Source organism: Neopsephotus bourkii, unplaced genomic scaffold, assembly GCF_033783945.1.
Source record: "Neopsephotus bourkii isolate Nb327-2 ecotype Australia unplaced genomic scaffold, CSIRO-AGI_Nbou_v1 NB_1735, whole genome shotgun sequence".
In the NCBI taxonomy this organism is placed as follows: Eukaryota; Metazoa; Chordata; class Aves; order Psittaciformes; family Psittacidae; genus Neopsephotus; species Neopsephotus bourkii.
This window is the reverse complement of record NW_026902209.1, coordinates 341,622-368,360: the sequence shown is the minus strand read 5'-3', so window position 1 is coordinate 368,360 and position 26,739 is coordinate 341,622. Positions and strand designations below refer to the sequence as shown.

Sequence of the window (26,739 nt, the reverse complement as noted above, 5' to 3'; positions counted from 1 at the left end):
ATAGAACTCAACTAATGTTTCTCTTGTAGCTGTACATTTAACGTGTGTGGATTTATCTCCTCCAGATCCGTATCTGGGGTGGGCTGTGGTTCTGAAAGGGCAGAACTTTGTACTTCATGTATTTTTGCTGCTTCAGTTTTCATAACTTCTGGGGCAATCTGGAGATGCTTCTCCCACTTTATCCTTGCTCTGATGTGCTTGAGCATCTCACAGAAGCATGGTTGTTGCTCAAGGCCAAGTCATTAGAAGTAAAGCCATGTAGCTGGAAGCTCAGATTGCAAGATGTGGTACCAGCAGGTCATGTACAGCAATGAACGCGTACATCTAAAAGCACATATTTCAGTATGTATCGAGGCCATTGATTTAATTACTTGACAGTCGTGTATGTGTGTGAATGTTGTGAAGCCAGGTACAAAATGTACTTTCTTAGCGAAAATCTGAGGAGAGGGGACTCAGAAACTAAAAGCAGAGGTTTGTCATTGGTGCTCATGGAGGAATATCCTAGTGTCTATGCTTTATTTTCTTTATTTGTGGAAAAAACTCCCCGCTTGAATGCACTAAGGAAAGCCAGAATCCCAGCCTGGTTTGTGTTGGAAGGGAGCTTAAAGCTCCTCCAGTTCCAACCCCTGCCAGGGGCAGGGACACCTTTCACTAGAGCAGCTTGCTCCAAGCCCTGTCCAGCCTGCCCTTGAGCACTGCCAGGCATGGGGTACTATTACAAAATACTGTTTCCAGTATCAGGATATTGGTATTCAAGTACATTTCTCCTATTGTTAATGTATTGGTTTGGTTTTGTTTTTCAGCCGGAAAATCTCCAGAAGAATTGGCTTCGGGAATTTTACCAGGTAAGATGAAGCTTTGTTTCCCATGGAGCTCTGTGCACGCTTGTTTATTGGTGTAATGAACAATGTCGAGGTGTTTTGCTTTGTGAAGCTGAAGTCACAAACTAGTTTATAGTCAAACCCAGGAGCCTAGTGCAGCCTCTGACCTCTATTGCAATGATAGAGAATATGGCAAATTGAAGGATTTGCAGACGCCTGAGATGCAGGAACCAGTCTCACGTTCTTCACTGTCTGTCAGCTTCACACATGATTCATCTGTTTGGTTTGCTTCATGCATGTTGATTGATTACTGCTGGAAGCATGTGATGTTCAAGCGCTGCTTGCTCAGCCAGTCCTGGTTTAAGCCTTTTCCATATCTTCAGGGAAAACTCTTCCTGTGAATACAAACAAATAGAGGTCTTTTCTTGCTTGTTTTGATTTTATTTGATTTAGGTCACTGCATATTTCTCTCCATCATGTTCCTTATTTCTGCATCTTTATCGGGGAGACTTGGGCCATGTTCACTTCTTTACAAAGCAGGGTCAGTGCTGCGGAAACACTTCCAAATAGTTTGTGGAAAACAGGAAGAGGAGGGGGAACAAATGAGCAGCAGCAATAGTATCCTAGAGCAAGCACCAGAGCGTGTAACTGGACATAGGCTGTCTTTGGTGCAGTTAATATTGTGTATATGAATGTCCGAATAGGAAGCAGATGATCCAGTGACACTCCCATGTGGCTGTCAAGTGTGTGGTCTGGACCAGCGATAGTGGAGCTAGAGTAGACCTGACCCCATCCCTCAGCTGTGGTGATTTTGCCGTGTCCACTGTCCCTGTATGCCGCTGCCATCAGAGAAAGCTGCATTTGAAAGGAAAACCAGAATTAAGGAAGCAAAGGGTGGTGAGTCCTCTGGGGGTGACGGGCAGCGCGGGGCGTGCTGGGAGGAACTGGGCTGTCCAGCAGCCTTGAACCCTTTTCCTCCCTGCAGCCGGCAGCAGGACAGCTGGTTCCGTGTGCTCACAACACAGTAGGAAGTGGAATAAAACCTGATAAGAGCTCCTGGGAAGAGCTGCTCTGGCCCCATCCCCGCAGCACCCAGCACACACAACAGCTCCACAGGCTGTATAGTTCAGGGTTTGAGTCCTGGCAGCTTTGTGCAAGGCCTCTGCAAAGCGCAGCTCACGAGGAGGGATGGAAAATGACTCTTCATGAACTGAAACCCAGGGAAACCGCAGACCGCGAGTGTTTTCCATCCTCCTGAGGAACCCAGTTTGCGCACGTCGCTGTATCAGTGCAGCTCCCGAGAGCCGGGTCTCGTGCTACGCTCAGAACCACCTCCACAGAAAGCAAACACAGTAGAATGTTTCTAGAGATCAACCACAGGATGGAAAGGTGTCTCTGAGTGGACAACAGAGAGCAGATCAATGAAGGAGCTTTTTGGTGGCTGGTTTTGAAGTTCCAATAAATTAAAGTAAGGGATTTTAATGGCTCTGATGTGGAAATTCGAGTCACTTTTTTCTGCATTTTCATGGATGTAGATGCTGTATGTGTTTCTGAGAATGCAGTAGCATATGGAGGGACTAAAATAACATCCAAATGTCACATATTAAAATTTTTAAACCATTGATCTGCAGATATCCCACATTATTAACAGGAAAAATATGGAAAATCCAATGCTGTTAAATTAAAGAGTTTGTCCAAGAAATACAAACAGGGAAAAATGTTTAAAACAATCTTTCAGGGCTGTTTTTAATGACAACTTACAGTGTGGCAGCCCATACAGCTTTTGCTGACAGCACAGTTGATGCAGCTGAGACATGTTGGTTTGTCTGATCTGGTTTCCTTGGATTCACTGGTCTCTGGTCTTGTCCACGTGGCACCTGCTCTTTGGGTGACGGCTGACTTGGTGGTTTCGAATGGACCGAACTATCCGGTACTGGGTGGCTTTGTACCAGTTCACTCTTCCTGGCTGCTCTTCCCCCAAGGAAAAGTAAAACAAAATGAAGGAGGAGTTCAGCTGAGCTCGGTTCCAGATATTTATAGGTCCTGGTTTTTGGCGTGCTCCCCAGAGCCGGGGCTGACGGGGCCTTTCCCAGGCATGTCATGTAGCACTGGAACAGCGGCGGCCTTGGGGCAGTGCTGACAACAGGCTCCTAGGAGGAAAGAGCAGCCTGGATCTTGGACACTTGCTTGTTTCCCATTGCTGAATTTATAGCGCAGCTTTTCCTGATCCCTGCTCTGCTTTTTCCATTTGATCTGATGGGTGAATGCATGGTGTTCATCTTGGGGCTTTGTAACACTTTGCGTGTGGTATCAGCCATAGGTGTTGTGTTCTCATTGCATGTAAATAAACGAGAAGGCTTGAAGCCAGCAAGCTTTTGCAAGCAGGGGTAGTAGAAAGTCAGCATCTCTGGTAGTGCTCTAGTAGTGAGGTGCCTTAGGAATGAGAAAAGGCCTCTGAAAAATCCATCCCTCTGTCCCTGAATGCTCAACAAACTGATCAAATACATCACCTGATTAAAACATGGGATCACCAAACACATCCACCATGTGACTGAGAAGCACCATGTTCCTGCTCCTGTGAATACAACAGCAACTTCAGAGTGGTTTACATCACCTGTGAAGCAGAAACAAACGGATGTCCGCTCTCCTCCATGCTCCTCCTTTCCTCCCTGTCCTCTGTCCCCCTCCCAGAGGTAGTGCGTGATGAACACGTTTGCTCATGTGATGGCCACCTCAAAGGTGAGACCTAACCTGCCCAAGCTGCTGCCTCTGCCTTGGTGCAGGCTAAAGTGGTGATAGCCTGAAGGTGTAGCATCTTCTGAGCATCTATTGTTGTTTAGTGACACCTTCGGAAGGAGCAGAGTATGTGAATTTGTGATGTGTGTGCACTGGGATTCCTCAGATCTGTGTTTTCAGCTTTCCTCTGTGAGGCCAGGAAAGTACCTGCTCTGTAGGGACCTGGAGAGTTGGGTTCAATTCATGTCCACAAGCTGAGCTTTATGAGCTTGCTGTCTTGAAATATGGCTGAGAATTGGCCCAGGTTTTTTCCTTTTATAGTCTTCTGGCCTCCCCACTTAGCACCACTGCACTAATTCTGTACTTAGTGAATGTGAGCAAGGCAGCCGGGAGTGCCTCTGAGTCTCCTCTTTCATCAAGGCATTTGCTCATTAAGAATCTTGGTAATCTCTGTGGCAGCACTGCCAGTTACTTTAAATGTTGTGGATTTGCAGGCTCTTCTGGTTCGGTTTAGACTCTGGCATAAGACAGTCCCGTATTGCAGGTATGTTGTGCAGGCAGCTGATGGCGCTTGCTCAGTTGATGCTTGTGGCAGCCCTGGTAACTGGCTGCTCAGAACAGGCTGGAGGCCACCAGCATCTTCGGAAGGTGTGGGAATGATGTCTCAGTGGTTTTACAAAAGACTCAGTTATTTTTTCCATGGTTAAAAATAAGGTAGAACAGAAGCTGTGGTTGGAAGCTAAATGTCCCTGAAGACAGGGAATACTGCCTGAGGATGAGGGGTGGTGGAATCAGCATCCCTGCTGCAAGTGTTCACACACCGTGTAGCTGAGGCCCTCAGTGCCATGGGTTAGTGGTGGCCTGGGCAGTGCTGGGGAATGGCTGGACTTCGTGACCTTAAAGGTCTTTTCCAACCTACTTGATTCTATGATTCTCTGATAAAATATCTATGAGAAGTTATCCAACCTACTGGGCTTCATGTTTAGGGAAGGAGCCATTATTTTGCTAAAAATCACTTAAATACCACACAGATGTGGTTAAGAGAAGACAATTCTCTCTCAGGAGTGTCTTTGCTGGGGAGGTTGTTCTCTCTTGCCCATGCAGTGAATGGTGGCCCTGTCAGAGCTCTTGGCTGCTGCCTTCTGGCTCTGGGGTGACCTGCACTTGCACCGACCATGTGGGCATGGAGTGAGAGGCACGAGGTGGTCGGTGTGTTCTGGAGCACCTCTGCACCTCAGACACTTTGGTCTGAGCTGGGGAAATGTGTGAGTGTTTTGCAGAGGGCAGCAGGATGGTTACTGGGGTTGGAAAGATGTCCTGCGGCTGCACAGTGGGCAGAGTTTGTTCCAGTGTCCCCATGGTGGGCAGGGTTTGTCCCAGTGTCCCCATGGTGGGCAGGGTTTGTTCCAGTGTCCCCATGGTGGGCAGGGTTTGTCCCAGTGTCCCCATGGTGGGCAGGGTTTGTCCCAGTGTCCCCATGGTGGGCAGGGTTTGTTCCAGTGTCCCCATGGTGGGCAGGGTTTGTTCCAGTGTCCCCATGGTGGGCAGGGTTTGTTCCAGTGTCTGGTGTTCAAAGCAGAAAACGGGATTTGTGCAAAACCACTGTTTGTAGAAACAAACAAAAATCGGCTGGACTCCAGATAAGCCCTGCAAGCCAGTGTGTTGTGTCATGGGAAAGGGAAGGCTCCTGAAGGGGAAATCTTAGAGCAGCTCCAGTGCCTAAAGGGGCTGCAGGAAACCTGGAGAGGGGCTTGGGACAAGGGCCTGTAGGGACAGGCCAAGGGGAATGGCTTGAACCTGCCCAAGGGGAGACTGAGCTGAGCTCTTAGGCAGAAGCTCTTCCCTGTGAGGGTGCTGAGGCGCTGGCACAGGGTGCCCAGAGAAGCTGTGGCTGCCCCATCCCTGGCAGTGCTCAAGGCCAGGTTGGACACAGGGGCTTGGAGCAAGCTGCTCCAGTGGAAGGGGTCCCTGCCCGTGGCAGGGGTTGGAGCTGGAGGAGATTTAAGGTCCTTTCCAACCCAAACCAGGCTGGGGTTCTGTGAAATCAGTGAATGGAGGAAAGCTACCTTACAGGGACACAGGATTCAGTGAAGTCCTAGTGCTGGGGATTGCACCTCCTCTTTTGTACTGAGTAGTTACTGGTAACTTGGGTCTTCACTATTTTAGTTTAGACTCCCATCCTCTTTTCAGTAGAAACTGTCTTAATCAAAAGCACACCTTGGAAACAAGGAGGGAAAGTGGCTGTGCTGAGGAGAGAGAAAACAGATTATGAAAATGGTGGTTTGGAGCGTTCTGTGTGTGATGGGAGCAGTTTGGTGCTCCACAGGAAACTGGAGGATTTTATGAACTCGATTTATGCAAACAGAGCATTCACAGAACATGCAAATGGGTGTCTTGCTCACCCCAGGTGTGTGGAGTGCCTCTGTCTAGGCTCACAGCCTTAAAGTCAGCTTGCGGGACAAAAATAGAGGGAACAAGAAGTTTCAAGAGCAAACAAAGAGCTGTTTGCAAGGGCTGTAGGGGGCCCATGGGATGGACTGTTACTGGGTTTCTCCCTCTCACCCCTTCCTTCCCCATCCCTTGTACTCTCCTCAGCTGCATCATGCCTGGGGTTTGGGGTGGGAAGAGTTCAGCGCCTGCAGCTTTTCAGACTCTTGGCTAACTTTAGCAACAACCCTTTTGTGTAGCATTCCTGGCAGACAGTCACTTCAGATGAAAATGTGGAGGCAGAGGGTGATTTCATCACTCCCCCCAGTGCAGTTTTCCATGCTGCTTAATGTGTTTGAGAGTGTTTAGAGCCTCTATTTGTAGTAATACAGAAGTTAAAAGTTTACCTAAAAGCTAAAGGTCATCTTGGTGCTGCTGCATGGGAAGAGTGTGTGTTATTAGCCTCCTTAAAGAAAGGAGAAGAAAAACAAACCAAACCCCAGCCACTCAGAGGAATTTGTTTAGTTATTTTAGTGGCCTTAAACCTGTCTAACTAGAAGGGCTGATAAACACCCTGCGCAGACCCAGCAAGCCTTGGGACGTGAGATCTTGGGCCTCTCTCAGATGGGACCTTCACGTCAGGTCGGGTTGTTGGGGTTTGTGTTTGTCTGATGTACCCTGCACCCACACCTGGCAGTGAGGGCCATGCAGGAGAGCCCTTCATGCTGGGCTCAGGCACCCCTCAGCATGGGTGTTATCATCCATCCTATCCCGTGTCCAAAGAGACAAGGACCTGAGGAGTGGGCAGAGGCCAGCTTCAGGGATTCACCAGTTTTATATTTGTGCTTTCCTGTGTTGGAGCATCTTGCTCAGTTACCTGTATCCCAAACCAAGCTCCAGTCCAGGCTTCCTGTGCACTGTTTTTTTGTCCAGAAATTGAGGATAATGCCCAACTTTGTAAACACGTTGTGCTGCTGTAGATGCAAATTCAGTGTTTGTGTGATCTTTAGCCTCTGGCAACTGTGAGTTTTCTACTCTGAAGTATTCATTACTCATTATTATGTACTATTTGTTCTTTCATAACCATAGAAAACTTGTAAAAGGTAATGAAGCAGAGCCACTTGGTCTTAGTTGGAGGGTATTTATTATCTGAGAGGATGTAACTAATATTCAGGTATGTTTTTGTGGTTTAACCTGCAAGGAAAGCCACAAAGGCCTCTCACTGCTGCTAAGCCAGTGCTGCTTCCTCATTAAAAAATGACATATAACTTTATTCTTCTTTAATACCTGCTGTGATCAAGCTCTGAAGGATTCGAATGCAAACAACCTGTGCCCTGCAGCTCAGTGCAGCGCCTGGAGTGTTTTCTCTAAGTTGCTGTCAGAGTTTCGTCCAGGCAGGACTCCCAGTTCGAGGCTCCCTGTTACTCATCAGTCAGAGATGTGGGAGAGCTTCTGCCTAGCTCTTCTTTGAAACCGTTTGTTTTATTTTGTCTTATCAGTTATTAGTTCCATTAGCTGTGTAAGGAGGGAGCTTACTGAAACAAACTGTAGCAGTTTGAGTGAGCAACACAACACAGCACGGTTTTGCTGTGTTTGCAATAAGCAGTTCTGGATGTTGTTGCTTTGAAGCAGTAAGAGTTGGGTATGTTTGCTCTGCAAGATCAAACGGTTGCAAGTGCTTCCTAATTATGGCAATTTCATAGAGCTATCCAAGTAGATAAGATCAGAACTTGGAAGCCAAAACTGATTTGGAGCAATAAAGCACACGGAGAGTTGGGACTACATGTTATTAGGGACCACAAATGAACTCTGTTACAAGTTTGACTGCACAGGCTGTGTTTGGTTAATATTTATCTCCAAGATAGTGAAGAAAATGATCCAACAGGTTAAACTTCATGAAGATGCTTGATTATTAGTTGATCACCAATGGACGCTTGGGTGCCCATCCCACTGCTGTGGCTCATCAGAGTTTAACACCTTTGAACATAGAGGAGCTGGTCTTGGACTTTGGTTTCCACAGCTTAGTGCAGCTCTTAGCTTTTTGTTCAACAGTTCTTGCTGAAAAAGTCAAGTAGACTTTTAGGCCTCTCTGGAAATTCCCCTGAATGTTGGTAGTTGTAGCCAAAACCTGCTTTTTGTGTTCAGAACCCCTTCAGATGTGTGTCCTGTGCAGGGTCTGTCTGGTGTTGGACAAGATACACAAGCAAAAACTTCTGCAGCAAAGCTTTATCTTAAGTGTAAATCTATCAAATCAGCTGGTATTAACATAAGCTTTCAGAGTTACTTCAAGTATCAAAGTCAAAGGATGCTCATGTCCCAGCCGGGTGGAATTTATTGCGTTTTCTTTATGTTTTTTAGCCATCTGTTCTGTAGTCCATGTCCATCCACCCCCCAACCCCCAGTTGGACTTGCCATTGGGTCCTGCTCCAGCTCATTCCCAGTTCTTGCTGGTGACAGCCTGGTTTTAAAGCAGGAAAGCTGTGGATCACAGTTAGACACTGGCACTATTGAGCTGACTCAAGCTCACAAAGATCCACGAGGGCGGATGTGGGAGAAATATTTACTTTTTTCCTTTATATAGTAACTAACACTTGTTGGTGGCTGAGCTCAGAATGCTTCACCGAGCAGGTCGGTGTCAAGATTTGTTTCGATGATGGGGAAGCTGAAGTACAGAAGAGGAAGTGACTTGGCTGAAGTCACTTGGGAACCAGCAGCCGTTTTCCCCTCTTTGCGAGTCTAACCTGTCTTAGGATAGACATGCTGTGACGTGCTGCCTTCACTGTGGGATCTGTGTGCTCCTGCTGGCTCTGGTGGTCATGAACAGTGTGTTCTCTCTCGGGTGCCGGCTCCCATCTCTGTTGAAGAGACTTGTCCAAAGGAGTCCCCAGGACAGGATGAGCCACTGGCCAGTGGCAGGACCAGGGCGTTGACTGCCCCTTTTGTGCTGGACGGGCACATGGGACGCGTGCTCCAGGGAGCCCCCCCAGCTGGGACAGGCACTGCCACCCGCTGCTTGCGGGCTGTGGGGCACTTGCTGTGAGGAGGAGGTGCCCGTGAAGAGCAGGGTGGATCATACTTTGCCTTGCGCTCCATGGCAAGATGCTGCATTTCAGGTTTTGCTAATCTTGAATTCATTGCCTTTGAGCTTGATTTTCTAATGAGAATCGGTGTGGTCAGGGTGAGGAATTGTGTGCTCTGTCCTCAGATCAAATGACAGTTTCTCTCTACCCTGGCTTAGAAGAAGCATTTTAAGAGACCTTTTTACAGGAATCTTGGTCACTATTGATTTGCATGATTAAAAGCACGACTGCAAAGGTTTCCTGTGTGTGTCCCTTGTCAGAGCTGCAGGGTACCAGCAGCAAGAAACGAGCACAGAAGCAGGGCTATCCCTGTTATTTTTACAGTTACTCTGCATCACGTGTGCTGAGGTTACTGCTCTCCCAGTAACCATGCCCATCTCCTGCACATCTGTCTGCTGCCATCCCCAGCACAAGAGGGGGGAAGAGGATGTTGTGTCCCCCCATAGCAAGCCCTGTCCCTGCAGCACCAAAGCCTGAAGAGAGAGGAGTCCATTCCTTATTCTTCCTGAAGCAGCTTGTGGAAACCAGGCTGTTCCTCCTGGGAATGGCCACAGGGTCAGCATGGCCCCTGTGGTGGTGGGGAGAGCCAAGTGCCACCCAGTCACAGCTAACAGGAACTTGTACAGCAGCTTCTTAATGGGTTCCTACCCCGTGTGGTACCCGGTTATTCTGGACTTTAATTTATCCTTTTAAGTTATCCTTTTTAAAAATGCAAATAGTTCTGAGGCTTGCGTCCATTCATTCACAAGATGATGATAAGACATGAAATACAAGTTGTAGGACTCAGTATCCTAACAGGGAGACCTTTTTAGATGTGTTGTTTGCAATGCTCAGTGTAGGTAATGCAGAGAAAAGTTATTAGGACAGAATACCACTGAATGTGTGTTTAAAGCTTACAAATACTGTCAAATTTACTCAAATACAAATTTACAAATACTGTCTATTTGATTTGATGCTTAACTCAAAAAGCATATGTTGCAGGGGTTTTAGTGTGGTAATTGCATCCTGGTGCTGACTTTAGTATTTAAGATACTCGCATTAGGCAGGACTAACAGTTGAAATAGCGCGATGGATTTATATGCCTCCTGCATTAGATACATGTGTATATATACTGTAGTATGTGTGTGATTTACCTAGATGTTTCTGTAAATAAGGTACTCCACAAATGACCCCATCTGATGTGAAAGCTGATGAGCATTCTGCCATGAGCTAATGCCAGATACTTTCTAAACGTGAAAAAAATCAGACACTTAATGAATGAATTCAGGTGTTTTGAACTCGGTTGGAACTCAGTCCCAGCTCCCAGACAGGCAAATGTTTTGATCATCGCCATGGTGTTAGGTCCTCTCTGAGGTGAGCTGGAAGAGTTTGTTTTAAATGCCAGGGAACTAATTCATAGCTTAAAAAAAGAAAATATAAGCTAAAAATACTAGATACAATTACTGTGTATCAGGAGTCTTTCATGTGCATAACAAATGATGCTTCTCTAATTGCTGCTGACTGTTCTGCTGTTACTGCTCAGGTGACAGCTGATAGTCCTCAGACATAGCATGTCTGGATTTGTCACTTGTGTGATAATAGCTGTGGATACAACTCGGTTAATACTCGTTCATCCGTCTGTTCCAGGTTGTACATGCACACAAGCCCCACTTCATGGCTCTGCACTGTCAGGAATTTGGAGGAAAAAACTACGAAGCTTCCATGTCTCACGTGGACAAGTTTGTGAAGTAAGTGTGGAGGGTTGACCCTGGACAGTGCCCCCAAAGCTGCTCCGTCACTGCCTTCCTCAGCTGGGCAGGGGAGGGACCACAAGGAAAGGCTCATGGGTCGAGACCAGGACTGGGAGCTCCTTCAGCAGTTCCCATCACTGGTGAAACAGACTCAACTGGGGAAAATCGGTTTAATTTTCTGGCAATCAAATCAGAGTAGGATAATGAGAAATAAACCCAAATCTTAAAACGCCTCCCCCCACCGCTCCTTCCTCCTCTGGGGAGGCCTCCTCACACTCCTCCCCTGCCATGCCACCGGGGCACAGCCTGCCCTCCATGGTCTGCACCCTGTGCTGCAGGGGAACCTCTGCTCTGGCCCCTGAAGCACCTCCTGCCGCAGTGACCGTGGGGTCTGCAGAGCTGTTCCTCTCGCATCTTCTCACTCCTCTTTCCACTGCAGTTGCTGCTGTGCAGTAGCTTTTCCCTTTCCATATATACATTATTCCAGAGGCACTCCCACCATTGCTGATGGGCTCAGCCTTGCCTGGTGGCAGCTCCATCATGGGGCTGGCTGGCATTGGCTCCACTGGATGCAGGAGAAGCTTCTAGCAGCTTCTCACAGAAGCCACCCCTGTAACTCCCCTCGCTGCTACCAAAACCTTGTCACACAAACCCAATGCAGTAAGTAACTGTCAAGCAGGAGTATGTAATGTGTATATCATTCTAAGTCAAAGTCATTAGACATGTAAAGTTGTAAAAGTTTTAAGTCTTTTTCAACTCCAGTGTGTTATATGACCTTCAAGAGGGAAGTGACTAGCCAAGTGTTTCTGCTTTATGTTTGTTAAGAAATCAGAAAAAGTAATAAAAGGCTCTTTTGGCCATGGCCTGGCAAGATAATTGTGCAAGATACAAAATATGTATCTGGCTTGGTGTCATCTCTGAGATGAGGCTTATTATTGTAGAATCAGAGGATGGTTTGTGTTGGAAGGGACCTTAAATCTCACCCAGCTCCAACCCCTGCCGCGGGCAGGGACCCCTTCCACTGGAGCAGCTTGCTCCAAGCCCCTGCGTCCAACCTGGCCTTGAGCACTGCCAGGGATGGGGCAGCCACAGTTGCTGATCTTGTGTTGAGCGTGAGAGCACCGAGGCTCCGCCGCCAGGCTGCTGTTGTGAGCCCAGCGCCTGCCAGCGGGGCGCGTCCTGGCGGCTCAGTGACAGCGGGGCTCGGCTCGGGGCAGGCGGTGCGGTGCGGTGCGGTGCGGTGCGGTGGGGGTGATGTGGGGCACAGCTCATGGGCACCCCGCAGCCGGTCAGGGCGCGGCGCTCAGCGCTGCAGCTCGGCTGCTCAGCCTGAAGCACATCTCAAACCGGTGAGGTTGTTTCTGTCCATGGGGCAGCCAGGAGGTGCGGATGCGCTGAATTGTCAGTTCTCAGCGGGGCCCGTCCTGCTCGAGACGCTTCTGGTAACTGCAGTAACCTCCGTAAAGCGGCCCCCTGTGCCGGAGCACGGCCAGGGCAGAGCCGGACCGGACCCGGGGCACGGCCGGGGCAGAGCCAGACCGGACCCGGGGCACCCCCGTGGCAGCGCTCGTCCCGACCCGGCCCGGTCCGGTCGGTGCTCGGCAGGTGCCGGAGCTGCAGGGAGCGGCGGTGCGGCAGCGCCCCCTGCTGGCGGCGGCGCGCCCTGCCGAGGACGAGCCTTGCCCCGGGCAGCGGGGCCGGGCCGGGCCGGGCTATGGGGGTCCCACCGGCCTGGGGGAAGGCAGTGACGGTCTGGAGTGCGGACCGCGGCCTTCAGCGTGAACCGCCCGGGTCTGTGGAGCGCTGTGGCCCTCGGAGCGTTGGGTGCTCCGCGGCACTGAGGAGCGCCGTGACTCCCGCTGCAGGGACAGCCGGGGCGGTCAGCCCAGCGCCGGCGGGGTGGGAGCTGCACCACGGGGAGCTGCGGTCCCGCAAGTCCCTGCCACACTGAGGTGAAGGGCCGTGGTTCCTGGGGGGGCGCTGGGCACCGTACAGGAGGGAGAATGCGCTGAAGCAGTGTAGAGTCTCTGAATCTCCCTTTATACTTTCAAACTCTTCTTTCTCTTCTAGAGAACTGTTATCGAGTGATGCGATGAAGGACTACAACCGAGCTCGAGTTTACCTGGATGAGAACTACAAGTCACAGGAACATTTTACGGTAAATTTCATTTCACAGCTTCAACACCTGGTGAATTTCTTCTGTTAAACCGTTTGGGGTTGTGCATTGTCGGGGTGGAGCTGTTCCCATCACAGTGGGGATCGTGTCTTTGCCGAGGCTGTTTGCTTTGCAGGATGTGTAAAACGCTGGTTTCACAGCTGTGCGTCCATTCTAAAATGAGCATCACAGCGCACAGAAAGTCGTTTCTTTTGTTTAAAACTATTGTTTAGGGTTTCTTTTTCCTCCAACAACTAACTTCTTGGTGGGTCAGAACCACCTTCCATTCAAGACAGCACGTTATTGACCGATAGTGTGGGAGGTGCTGGCTCTGGAGCGTGTGGAGCGCGTCACAGGGCTTGGAGCATGCTCAAGACTTGGGTGACCAACCTCTAGAGCTCAGGGTGTGTGGAGCTGCCTGTGTGAAGCAGAGCAGAAGTGGGTTAGGGTTAGGGTTAGCCATTGCTGCAGGGACTGTGCAATGTGCGAACAGGTCTGCTGGTTGTTCAGGTGATGTCTGTGAGACTGTGCAGGAAAGCAGACTCTTTAGAGGTGAGCCAGTGACATGTGCCGGCCTCCCAGGACAGCAGCGGCCTTCTCCCCAGGGTGCTGCTCACAGGCTTCCTCTGGCCTGGGCTCCCCAGTGTGAGCTGTGCTGCTGGCCTGATGCAGGGAGAGGGTCTGCTAGGGGCTCTGCATGACCAGATTTGCTTTCAGCAGAGGCTCAGGCTGGGTAACCTCCAGAGGCCCCTTCTGGGCCAGACTTACCTGTGATGATGGGGCAAAAGGGTAATCATCCATGATCTTCATGTGGGAAACAGTATAGAGTGCAATGCAACCTGTAACTAAATATCTGTAACTTAGAAACGTTGGCCGCAGTAATTTATCGTACGAAGTTATTTAACATGAGACTCATTCGGTTTTGATGCCACTATGGTGGATAAAAAAGATTCCTGTAAGATGTTGACACCAATCCTAGACACAGAGCATGTGCTGTTTGTCTCCACTTTGCAAAGTTCCTGGTTCAAGCAACAGTGTGGTTTCTTGTTTCACATGCTGGCATTATTTTCTAGGCACCGTGTTTTCTTGCAGTATTCCCCACCCACCTTTGTCATTCTCCTTTTTGCATCATAACTGTTACTTTGCACACCTTCTTCTACTCAGCCTGTATTTACAAGGCAAGGCTTTCCTGGTTTGTCAAGGTGTCTGTCATAGCCCTGCATGGACTGTTTGTAAATAGCACTTCCTCTACCAGTAAAGCTGCTGATAGAATGAACAAACAACAAAGTTACTGGGAAGTAAGGATGAATGTGGTACCACTGTGCTGGTAAGATGTGTGCAGCAGAGAGGGGGCTCCCTTTCTGGGAAGGAGCAGACAGGAGGATTTAGAGGTGGTGGTGGGCAGACTAGAAATGAGCTGCCATTGCAGTGCTGTGGCTCAAGATGGAAAGTGATCCTTGCAGGCATAGATGGTGGGAAAGGACTGAGAGAGAGATGGTAACTTTGTCCTCATGTACAACCACAGTGAAGGCAGCAGGGGTGTTCTGGCGTCCAGTTCTTGCCTCAGAGCTTGTAAGAGCGTAATGAAAAGATGGGGATGACTTACAGAATGATGTTTCTGTTTTTTTTCTGTTTAGAGCTGGAAAAGGGAAAAGCCAGAAGATGAGCGATGATTTAAATGCTGTGTGCTAGAGGAATATTTTTTACCTTCCTGTGTTAAACTAGTAGTAGTAATGGCTTGGAACTAGGGCAGGAAAACCTAGAAAGGAGAGGATGCACATTCATGTTGAGCCTCTCAAGCTTTTAACTTCTTATAGTCTACTTGTTGGCACTTAATGCTGGCCCTCTTCAGACACAGTTCTGAGACTCCTGTTGTGCATCAGACGTTCATAGAAAGGGTTTTTTACACGTGATTTGTACTGGCAGCTCTTCAGCTCCTCTGTCCAGCCTCTGTGTGTATGAGGCTGTGGTGGATGACTGTCTGGGCAGGGATTTCACCACGCTCCTGTGGCCATTTAGGGTAAAGTTTCAGTCTCCTCTCCAGCGAGGTTTGGCTCACAGGATGTTATGCATCTCCTTGTTTCCTCATTAGTTCTGTTTGATTGCAAAGTTCTTTAACTTCTGTGGGCTTCTTTCCATCCCTTCTAAGGCATGGAATTGGCAGCAGATGGTAGCCTGTGATAATTACCTCTCTGTCTTTGAAGTATAAACATGTATCACATATATTGCTGCATAATGCTATTTTCCTCAGAAACAGAGAAGCCCACGTAGTTGCAGTTTGACCAATGTTCACCCCTGCTCCTCTTATACCCCCTTTTCTGGCAGTTTTGGCAGCACTTCCCCAAGCTTTCCTTGGCTTGGCTCCTGCAAAGCTACATCAGGCTTCACTGCCCGTAGTTCCTTAGCTTGGCTGTGTTAGGAATGACAGTAGCCTGTCCCTTCAGCATGCAGCATTTCTGTTCCCATTCAAGGCAACCAGGGACTCAGGGGTTCTATTTCTCACAAGTGTTGAGATATGAAAAAACCAATGTGTTAACGAGGTGTCTCTCATGGAGTGATTTGGTTTTAAAAACTTTAGTAATTTACTGTGTATTAAGGATCAAACCAGTTCATTTTGCATCATCCAAAACACAAATAAAGGTTAATAGCAGGCATTTGTCATTTATGGCTGTGTATACCAAATCTGGTGTAGAACAGACTGGTTTGGGAGTTGTGTGGGGAGAGCGGGAGGTGTCGTGACCAGGGAGCAAACTGTGGATCAGTTGATTGGTCTCATTTTGCTGTAGGTGAGAGGATGGAGCCACGTAGGATTCATTGTGCTCAAAACTTCTCAAACAATGCACCCAAACTAAACCGCAGCCCATGGGGTGAGGGGGGCTTGTGGGATGCTGCTGGCCCTTGGGCAGCTCGCAGCAGGTCTCTCTGGTCCTGCTGGAGTGCTCAGCTTATGGCCTCCAAGGGAGGGGTTGGGAGGCAGAGGCAGGTCCAAAGGCTCTCCTCCAGGCCAGGTGTTTGGAGCAGCAGAGGCTTGGCAGGCACGCGGGGCAGCACACAGGAGCACAGGGATGCGGCTCACCTCACGCTTCAGAGCTGCACAGCTCTGCAGAATGTAAAACCCAGCTGAAGATTAATCTCTTGGCAGAAAGCTGCTACATTAGAGCTAATGCTCATCTGCTCGGGAAGATGACAGCGCCGAAGTTAAGAGCTCCCAACAGTTATGAATGAGGCTTGTGGGTGACAACCTTTGCAGGCATAATGATGGCTTCCCAGAAGCTTCAGATTAACTAAGCAGGCAGCTCTGATCTGTTCCAGTTATAACTGGAAATACTGATGGCAAACTGGTGTGGACAAACGGACTCGTGTGCGAGCCAGAAGTGTCCAGGTACTCTAATGGCTTGGCAGTGCTTTTTAAAGTTCTGCTCTTTAAAACCAGGATACAAAATGTAATCTAGAAGATGTTAGTAAATTATAAATACATTACCTTATAAAATGTAATGTAGTAGATCTTAGTTTCTGTTGGAGAATGTATTATTAGTGAAAATGACCAAAATAAGTAAAAGTTAGAGAAGCTGAGAAATTCAGAACAGTTGTTCTATTCATTTGTGAGTACACCCAGTGGACTTAATCAGGCAGGTCTCTGCAGTGGTATTGACTGTTTCCAATGTCCTAGCATTTACATTATCTATTAATTTTCCTGTACTTGGTATATTTCATGTAAAGGGTAAATTATAAATCTTGATTTTTCTATGTGAAGAGTTACTCAGAAGTTCATCAAACCCAACTATTTTTACCTGTTGATACTTCTCAGGTAGCTTAAGTTAATTATGAGTGAGGTGCTTTTATTCTGAAACAAGAGCATTCATACTGAAGCTGACTAGCAGCCAGAAATAAATTGATGTTTTCATCAAATCAAGAATAATTTCTATATGAAAACATGTCAGTATAATCAGTGACATTTTTTCTTGTAATTGGATCGAAGCTCATTTTGTTTGGTTCTCTGCAGTTACTGATTTTCTGAAATACTCAATTTATAGACGCACAGAATGGTTTGTGTTGGAAGGGACCTCAAAGCTCCTCCAGCTCCAACCCCTGCCATGGGCAGGGACACCTTCCTCTAGAGCAGCTTGCTCCAAGCCCCTGTGTCCAACCTGGCCTTGAGCACTGCCAGGGATGGGCCAGCCACAGCTTCTCTGGGCACCCTGTGCCAGTGCTGCACAGGAATTAAGGTTTTATATTGTTTTTTTCTTCTCTTTGTTAAAAGAAAGCAGAAGCAGCCCCTGCACAGCTTAAACGTACCTGTTGTGGTTTCAGAAGGTTGAGAGATACGCTTCCTTGCAGTAAGTCAGGTGCCATGGGCTCGTGGCAAACCAGTGCTTGTGCCACAAGGCTTTAGGGAGTCTGTTCAGAGCTCTGAGGTGGCTGCAGCACGTGGCTGGGTTGCAGAGGATCTGCAGAGCAGGAGTTGCTTTGCTGCTTAGAATAGATTTATTCTTTAAAGATGAAGAGATTCCTCAGTTCCCTGTCTCTTGCTCAGCCCCACAGGTAACCTTGCAATGAAAAAAAGTTAGGCTCTATCTCTGAACTTCAAGTTCCATGTTTCTCCTCCTAGTGAGGATGTGTTGCACTGGAATTAGTTCATTACAGAGCAGATTTAAGCAAGATACTCTCAAAACTAGCGTTCCTGACATCAGGAAGATGTGTTTAAGCAACAGCAGCATCATAAACTGCAGATATTGCTTTGCACTGCTAATAGAAATAAAAGGAAAGGGGAGAGGGTGCTACACTCACATGGCTGCTGCCCTCTAAGGTTCAAGCTTTGTGGGGTAATTATTGAAATGAAACTTCCCTTAAACAGCCACCCAGGAAATGTCAAAGAGAGGTTATTAATGGAGGATGCAGCAGGTAACAGTCCACTTTCTAACAGGCTTTCTTCTCCCACCCCCTGCCACATCGGTGATTGCGTTACGGAGGCTGAGGTGTTTTCCCTGATTGTTTTTGCTTGACTCCATGCACATTGAACCAGCAGTTTTTTGATATAAAATGGCTCTTGAGTTAAGGAAGGTAAAGCACTGGGTGGCCTTTGCTCATGTCATTATCCTTAATACCAGTAACCTAAGGCAGCATGGCTGGGAGGGCTCCACTGCTGAGCAGTGGCCCCCAGAATGCTTATTCAAGTGTGTTATTTTATCTTAAAATTATATCTGCTCATTACTGGGAGAATAGTAAAGTTAATTTTTGTTAGATTAATGATACTTGAGTAATATTTTTGGTTGAGCTGAGTTCGAATAATTGGCCATTAATTGAAAAAGGAAATTGAAATGAATTTATCTTATACATAAATCCTGTCATCGTTATTAATGGCTCTTAGAAAATATCAGCCTGTTCCCAGAAATGAATGGTGTGCCCTGATTCTCCTGAGCTTATTAGCTGCGACTGGGAGGTTTGTTAAATAAAAGAGATGATTTAGGAAGCGCGACATAATTGAATGGAATACTGAGGGGATTCACATGCCTGATGAGCTCTGGCCCGAGTCTCCATTAGCCATCGTGTCCCCAGCAGGTGGAGCTGAAGCACCAGCCTGCGCTGCTGAGCCTGCGCTGCTGAGCCTGCTCCGCGGCCGGACCCGCCGGCCTGGGCGGGGGCACGGAGGGATGCGCCGGTGATGTGCGCGCACGGTGCAGCCGCCGCCCGCGGGGGGGGAGCTCACAGCGCAGCACGCGGCGGGGGGAGACGGGTGCAGCTCTCCGGGCTCTGGGAAGGCGAAGGGAAGGAGCGCTGGTGCACGGGGGTGCTGGTCATGGGCTTACCTTTGTGCCCGCAGATCCGTGTGGCCCTCTGCCCAGCGGGACATGATGGAGGTTTTCTTGCCAGGCTTAGCCTTTACTGTAGCCTTAGCTTGATTTTGATTCTGCTGATTTCAGGAGACTGTTTCTACCTTCTCCTTTCTTCCCTCCTTTCCTTTTCTTGGAATTTTTGTGTATCGTTCAATCCCAGCCTGGTCTGTGTTGGAAGGGACCTCAAAGCTCCTCCAGCTCCAACCCCTGCCACGGGCAGGGACCCCTCCCACTAAAGCAGCTTGCTCCAAGCCCCTGTGTCCAACCTGGCCTTGAGCACTGCCAGGGATGGGGCAGCCACAGCTTCCTTGGGCACCCTGTGCCAGTGAACTGAGTTTGTAACGATGTCCTTGAAAGCTCTGCCCAGGCAGAAGCAGGACTTCACTTCTGCTCTGAGAGGGTGGCACCAGAGGTGCTGTGCCTGAGGGGTATGTGGGGCCAGGCTGTTTGCAGGAGGAGCCGGGGGTGTCACCTGCCTGTGCAGGCTCTCCTGAAATCAACTCCTGAGGTTCCTCCAGGGAACAGTCTCCTAGGACAGACAAATCCACAGCCTCGCTTCAAAGGAGCACACACAAAAACTTCTCTTTCCAGAAATGAGGCAGTTTGAACGTTTTCAATGTGCAACAACCTTTCAAACACATGTTGTTGTGTGAGTTCTCTGGGATTTGTCTCCTGGCACTTGGGCCACAGGAACGTGTGTCGCTCCATGGGCTGCCAGAGGATGCCTGGGAGGCCCTCCTGTGAGAAGCATGGTGAGCCTCTGGAGACTTCGTTTCATGAGGGCTCTCGCTACTTAGGTGCTTTTTTACCTTTGACTCCCTGCTAATTCCACTTCCCAGGTGAGAAGGAATAAAACCAGTTGGAAAACATGTCGGTTGTCCCAAAGTTTGACCTCTTCATTAGCTTCTACCTTTATTTAGTCTAAAAGAGCAAGTTTATGAGGTGAGCTGGGGGATGCAGAAGTTCACCCCACTGCTCCTGACAAGGTCATGGGAAAAACAGTTAGACAAGCACTGACATTTTGTGACATGGACATGTATTCACAACCACCTGAAACCATGAGATCTCCCAGTTAGTTTCCTAGGGAACTGTGTCAGCCGTTGGGTACTTTCTCTTCTGGGTAGGAAATGGGATCAGGAGGATGTTGCCTCAGCACTGCCTTCCTACAGTGTTGACTTGTCTTTTTTCCTGCGCATTTCTGAAGCAAGGCCAGAAGCTGTCTGTGGAGTTCTTGCTGTGAGGAATTTCGTGCCTTACCTTCCACCTGTTCACTGCTGGGTAACTGCAAGGGCAGGAGTAGGCACAAAACAAATCTCACAGACGAGCAGCCCAGTAGTGCAGTCCCAGCTCAATCCCTGTTCACAAGTGTGTTAGTGCTGAGGAAACTGGTGATACAGCAGGTTCCTTATACCTGGAATCACTGTCTTGCTTGTACCAGCTACAGGTGTATGATTTATATGGGCTTGCATTTTCTGGGGCTGTTACCTGCAGAATGTCCTAGTGCAGTCATGCACAACTGCATGGTTATAGAAAAAGTGAGATTGTGTGTCCAGAATGGGTCTGACCTGGTTTTATAGGAACCTAGGGATGTAAAAATCAGGTGAAACATTTGAAATTGAATCACAGACTGAAGTTAACCGAGCACAAGGGGAAATCCACTGTTTCCGGGCTTGTGAACGTTAAATGCGGGCTTTTGGAGTTCCTGCTGGAAAAATGAGGCCAAGACAAGTCTTTTTTTCTTTTTCTTCTTTACTTGCCTGTGCCTGTCCTTCATGGCTGGACATGCTGTGGTGGTTGGTACCCGCAGCTGCCTTTGAGTGCGTGACGCCCGGTGCTTGTACAGCACTGAGCCTTGGCAGTCTCTGGTATCGGTGTTTCAGCTCAGGATCTGACAGGCTGAGAGAGCTGGGCTGGGGCAGCCTGGAGAAGAGAAGGCTCCTGAAGGGGAGACCTGAGAGCAGCTCCAGTGCCTAAAGGGGCTGCAGGAAACCTGGAGAGGGGCTTGGGACAAGGGCCTGTAGGGACAGGCCAAGGGGAATGGCTTGAACCTGCCCGAGGGGAGACTGAGCTGAGCTCTTAGGCAGAAGCTCTTCCCTGTGAGGGTGCTGAGGCGCTGGCACAGGGTGCCCAGAGAAGCTGTGGCTGCCCCATCCCTGGCAGTGCTCAAGGCCAGGTTGGACACAGGGGCTTGGAGCAAGCTGCTCCAGTGGGAGGTAGCATCCTGCTGAGCTCTGTGTCCTGATCCTGCTGAGGAAGGGGCAGGTTTGGAGGACAGTGCAGGGGATGTTAAACCCAAACCGCCTCGGTCCGACCATTCTGGGTCCCCTCAGGCTCCCTCGCTTTGCGGAGTGTTTGTGGCTGGCAGGGTTAGGGGTTTGTTCCCTTCCTGTGGTGCTGTGGGGATTCCCAGGGCTCCTGCCATGGGTCAGGAGGTGCTGGGCAGCATGCACAGGTCTCAACTTCACCTCAGCACTGGCGCCAGTGGCACTGGGGCTTTCTGAGCTGGTGAGGAACAGGATGGGTGCTGGAGAACTGCTCTGGTTTCACTGCAGGAGCGTGCTACGGTTTTGTTTACTTCTGCCCTGTTGCATATTAAATTATTGTGTGTTCTTAAAGTAATTTGCCTGAAGATTTATGGAAGGAATTATGGGCTGGCTCGGCGCATACCTCAAAACAGTAAATTCTTTTCAATCGTATTCCGTTAATTTGACAACTCTGCTTTTGACAGTTCAGAGATACTGCAGAGATTCCTGAGGCTTTCACTCGGAGTCCTTTGCAGCTTAGTGTTTCTGCGGGGTTTTTGCATGGTGTTTCTCAAGTAACCTTTCTTTATAGTTCACAGTTTACTTGTCAGCCTGGGGTGGGGGCTAGGGAGCTTTCCAAAGGGCAGGAAGGAGAGTGGAGTGCTCATTGTTAGCAGCTCATCCACAGGTGACTTGTGGCCAGAGACTACTGACCTGTTCCAGAGCCTCACCGCTTTCATGGTCAAGAATTCATTATGTTATTAAGGCATGGGGCAATGGGGTATCTTGTTTGCATTTATAGACGGCGGGGCAAAGGGCAGGCCTGGGTGTACACTGCTCTCGCAGAGCCACACGTTATTAACAGCTCTTTTCAAGTAGAGCCCATGAGGAATTTTGTTTGTGCGAGCAAAGTGTTTGGTTTGGATCAGTTTTGGCTTTCCTGAGGAGACGGGAGATTGGAAAATGTGAAAATAATTGCTTAAGGAATTCTGAAACGCTGTTTAAGGAACTCGCTAATGTGTTTGTCTGAGGCATTGAATCAATCCTTAAATGAGAGCAGCGTGACTCTGAAGAAATATAATATGTATGCTATTTACTGATAGAAACTAATGGGTTTATTAGTGTTTGAAATAACGCTATAATGCAGTATTCATAGCCAGAAAGAAAGCCATTCAGGAGTCTGCTCACTCCCTTTCTGTGAATATCGTGTGGCAGTTGGGTTTCGCTGCAGAGCTCACCAGCTGCACACTTCAGAAAGGCTTGGAAATGCACCTCGTTTTTCACAATTAAAACCAAATGGACAGGAGAAAAAGATTGTGTTGTGTCACACTACCCAGCCATAACCCCAGGATACTACCGTCGATGTGAGAAGGCACTAAGCAGCCCCATTGCCAAGGGGAGGAAAGATGACTAAAAGCCAGGCCAGTTCTCAGGGAAGTGGGGCTGGGCTGGAACCCGCGGCTCTGTGAGCAGGGTTTGATGGGTTTGGGCAGTGGAGCAATTCCCACTGAGAATTCCAGGTGGAAAGGGGCTGTGATGCAGCAGTGCCTCCTGCCATGAGACCCCGCTGTGATGGTCAGTGCGAGTCTCACACGGTACCTTAAGGAGAAATCAATGTGCAGAGATTTTGTTGCTGGTATAAAAATGGCACAGATGCACGCTTCCCACTCTGTTAAATTTAACCATGTTTGCAGCGTACAAACCCAAACTAGAACCCTTTGACACTGAGGAAGTGTTTCCACTTAGTTTTAGAGGGCTTTCCAAGTGTCTATTGATCAGCCTTCTCTAGCAGCACAGAAATAATGTGTCTAATTTAACTGGCCACATGGAAGAGTATAGAAAAAACATTAGTTATCCCTTGAAAGGCTTGGAACATCGATAGGAGGACATAACATTAATGACTTTCCTATACACGAGCTTCAAAAATGGCTAAATGAGGAAGAAATTACAAATTTATTTTCCTATAATTTCAGCAGTTGTCTTGTTTTACTGCACCAGTAAAGCATTAAGCAATGAAATGTCACATGAGGAGTATTTTCCTGATAATTTGTCTGACATGCAAAGCATATAAAACAAAAGAGAAAAAGATGGAAATGTGGGGGTTAGTCATTTTGACAAATTTAGGGATTTTTTTTGCTCACGGCGTCTGGCTGAGAAACTGCTGCTTCTGTCCAAACAATTCCAAATCTTGCTGTTTCTAAGTGGCTCACTGTATCGGGAGCATCCTTTTGTGTCAGTTCTGTCCTTTATCCTCAACACAGGTAATTTATTAACATAAATATATAGCAAAAATTACTTGGACCTACACTTCTGGTTTTTGACTAAATGGGATAAGTAGCAGTACTACTGCCAGAGGTCAGTAGTAAAAGCCCAGGTTGGGAAGGGATATCTTGTTGTCAGTTCCCTTCCTTTGGTGTGTGGTATGGAAGTGTAAGGGAGTTTGGGGTTGGTTTCATCCCATCCTGCCTTTTCTAGATAAGCAGAAGATTTCACTGGGGGGGGGGAATATTGAATCTTATTTCTGAATGAACTGAAACAACCCTGAACATTCGTTCCAGGCTCACTGGCTTTACTCCCAGCTCCCCACAAATCCTTCACACACTCAGATGTCCTGTAGTCCCTCATGGGATTCCTGTACTGTCGGGTGGGAGCTGAAGCTGGTCCCAGTGTTGCAGGCTGCTGGAGCAGTGGGGTTGTATGTGGTGTCTAGAAGTGCATGTGCACCTAGCAGACTGCTGTCAGACTAATCAGGTTGTGCATTTTGCATCTTTTGGGATTAATGTGGAAGCATTTGACATTTGTTGGGATGGTTTGGAAAAGGCTCCATAGCTGCTCCTCAGCATGCTTTTTTTTTTTTTTTTTTCTTTGTAAGAAGTCATTATTGCCCGAGGGGAGACTGAGCTGAGCTCTTAGGCAGAAGCTCTTCCCTGTGAGGGTGCTGAGGCGCTGGCACAGGGTGCCCAGAGAAGCTGTGGCTGCCCCATCCCTGGCAGTGCTCAAGGCCAGGTTGGACACAGGGGCTTGGAGCAAGCTGCTCCAGTGGAAGAGGTCCCTGCCTGTGGCAGGGGTTGGAGCTGGAGGAGCTTTGAGGTCCCTTCCAACACAAACCAGGCTGGGATTTCTGTGTTAACCCAGGGTCCTGAGACATCCATTGTTTCTCTTGCCTTAAACTAGAGGGTATATTTTTTTCTACCTGCTTTGTAATGACCATAGAAACAAATGCACTGTAAATGGTAATGAGCTTCCTGGGAAGTGCACAAGGATGCAACTAAAAAAACCCAGACCACTTGCGGTAGCTGTGTATTGAGGCACAGCAGTCCAGGACCACAGGTTACCCAGGTACCTGGTCTGGGGACAAGGAAAGTAGTGGAGCTGAGATCTGAGAAGCATGACACAGCTCTGCTTTCACGCGCATCCCGGAGCAGAGGAACTGTGTTGTGGTACTCAGGCTGGGGCAGTTCCTGTCCCATGCAGAAGAGAACATAGCAGAGAGCAGCTGCCTTGGGTGCAGAGGCTGCCCTGTGCCTCTGACTTTTCAATGCCCACTATGGGGCTGACCAGGATTGTCAGGCTGTGGGTCTGGAGTGCAGCATGGAGGCAATAAACCTTCCGGTCTTGGGAAGGGATATGAGACCAGCAATGGCATTGCTGATTGGGCAGCTCAATTAGTTCTAGCTCTGTTGCACTTACTTTAGACTGACCTAAGGAATATGGTTTCCAGGAAGCAGGGGCAGTTTCTGGCAGAACCTCTGTTTGTCTTTGTGACAAATCCAGTGATCCATGTTTTCCAGGGGGGCCTTGAATCTGTCCTTGGTCTTTCATCTTTCTCCCTATCGAGGTACCAGCTCAGGAGCTGGCTCCCTGTGACCCTTCTGACAGCTTCAAAATAACCCAAGAGAGCGCCAGGTTCCGTGGCTCGTCATGGCCAGTTTTTGAGGTGCTGCTTTTCTGATCTGACACCAATGGAAGAGTTAAAAATCTCGTTCTTTGACCTGGATCCAAAGCCGTTGTTTCTTGTAGTTGGTGCGTTGGTTTCTGATGGACAGGGATCACCAAACCAGGAATGTTTTACGGAGTTGCTGGGATTTGATCAGTTAATTGGGAGGTGGGAATCCTGGCAGTGAGCTCCAAGGACTGTTCCTCTGAACACAGTCACAGGAGCACAGGCGATCGCCCATACATTCGGGTCATTTGTTAGTCAGCCGCAGTTCTCCACTGTTATCCTTACTATCCTTCAGGATGTGCATTTAAAAGCAGGTGTCTATCCTGATGCAGAGGAGGTGTACCAGGAGGGCTGTGCAGGGGGCCCAGGAGTCTCCTTTCCCTGCCTTCGCAGGGCTGCTGGCGGTAGGAACCTGCTGGGCTTTCAGTTAATGTCATTAGATAATGCTGCTCCTGGTACGACCTTTAGCTGCAGTACATGATTTGGAGAAATAGTCTTGCATTTACCGTTCAGTTAGTATTCTGAAGCATACCCCAGCAGGGTGACTATCATTTATTACTCTTCCAAGCACAGGACTTCATGAAGGCAATCTTTTAAAGAGCATGAGCTGCTAATTATGCTAAGAATGCATAACTTTGAGCAGCCCATCCGCAGTGTCACATTTCCTCCTTGTCCCTGCTGCTTGTTTTCTAGGACACATTAAAAACAAAGTGAGATTTCCCATAAATGCTGCTTAGGTGTAGGTACTTTTCCCATACAGGTATCCTCTTAGTTTCACATGAGCTTTCTTCTTAAGGAATGGGGCTTGGAGCACCCTGCTCTAGTGGGAGGTGTCCCTGCCCATGGCAGGGGCTTGGAACTGGAAGAGCTTGAAGGTCCCTTCCAATACAAACCCGTCTGTGATTCCATGATTCTATGAACTGATTACAGCATTAAATGGCAAATCACAGCTATTTTATGGTATCACAAATGACTTCCTGAGGATAGATACAACCATTTTGTTAAGAATATGCTGGGAGGTGTGCAGTTAGTCCTTGGTTTGAGTTGTGTCCAATAAAGCACACAGTTAGTACTCTTCCAAGTATTTAGAAACAGCCTTCCTTTTTCTGTGGCGCTGAGCTAGTGTTTGTGTAGCACCTCCATCATCTTACCCAGGAAGGATGGATGCTGCTGAGGAAGGGAATGCTGAAGCCCTAGGACCCTGTGTGGAAGGTGCTGTTACAGTCAGCACATAAGGGTGGACCAGAGGTGGCGGAGTCCCTCCAGAGTGCCAGTGGCTGTGGCAGTGCAGGATGCAGTGTGTGCCGTATCGCTTCGGGAGCAGCAGGTCCCTCAAGTGGCAGAGCTGGAGGCAGCGCCCATAGCTCTCCCACCTGCCTCCCCCAGCGATCAATGGAGGCCGTTTCCACAGGGATTCTCCTCGGCCCTCGGCCCCTTGCAGCCTCCAGAATAACAGCCTGAAATTTATGGAAAATTAATTATCGATTACAGATGTGCCCTGGTTCGAGGGAGGTAAAAACGAATGGATGCGTTTACGACGAGGGACGTAATCCGCTTTATGAAACTGATTGTCTTTTACTCTGCTCCTTCCCTCCCTCTTTTCCTCTTCTCTCTCTGCCCGCCCCCTCCCCCTTCCTGTACGCTTGGTAAAAGACAGGCCTGATAAAGTGAGAGGAGCAAGATTGGTTTTCTAAGGGCACCGGGCCCTTCATGATCAGGTAAATCATGGGCTGTCTGGCTGCGGGGCTGGGTGATGACCTGCTCCCCGCG

The 26,739-nt window shown here is 48.6% G+C and overlaps 1 protein-coding gene across 2 annotated transcripts in view; it reads left to right on the top strand.

Moving 5' to 3' along the window:
* The window catches only part of INPP5A (inositol polyphosphate-5-phosphatase A), a 206,314-nt gene that overhangs the window by 49,442 nt on the left and 130,133 nt on the right, over positions 1 to 26,739 (top strand). For both annotated transcript variants that reach the window (XM_061376768.1, XM_061376767.1), the window contains exons 2-4: positions 804 to 845; positions 10,691 to 10,791; positions 12,865 to 12,952. In XM_061376768.1, coding sequence (XP_061232752.1) covers positions 804 to 845; positions 10,691 to 10,791; positions 12,865 to 12,952 — 231 coding nt within the window. The remainder of the gene's footprint in view (positions 1 to 803; positions 846 to 10,690; positions 10,792 to 12,864; positions 12,953 to 26,739) is intronic.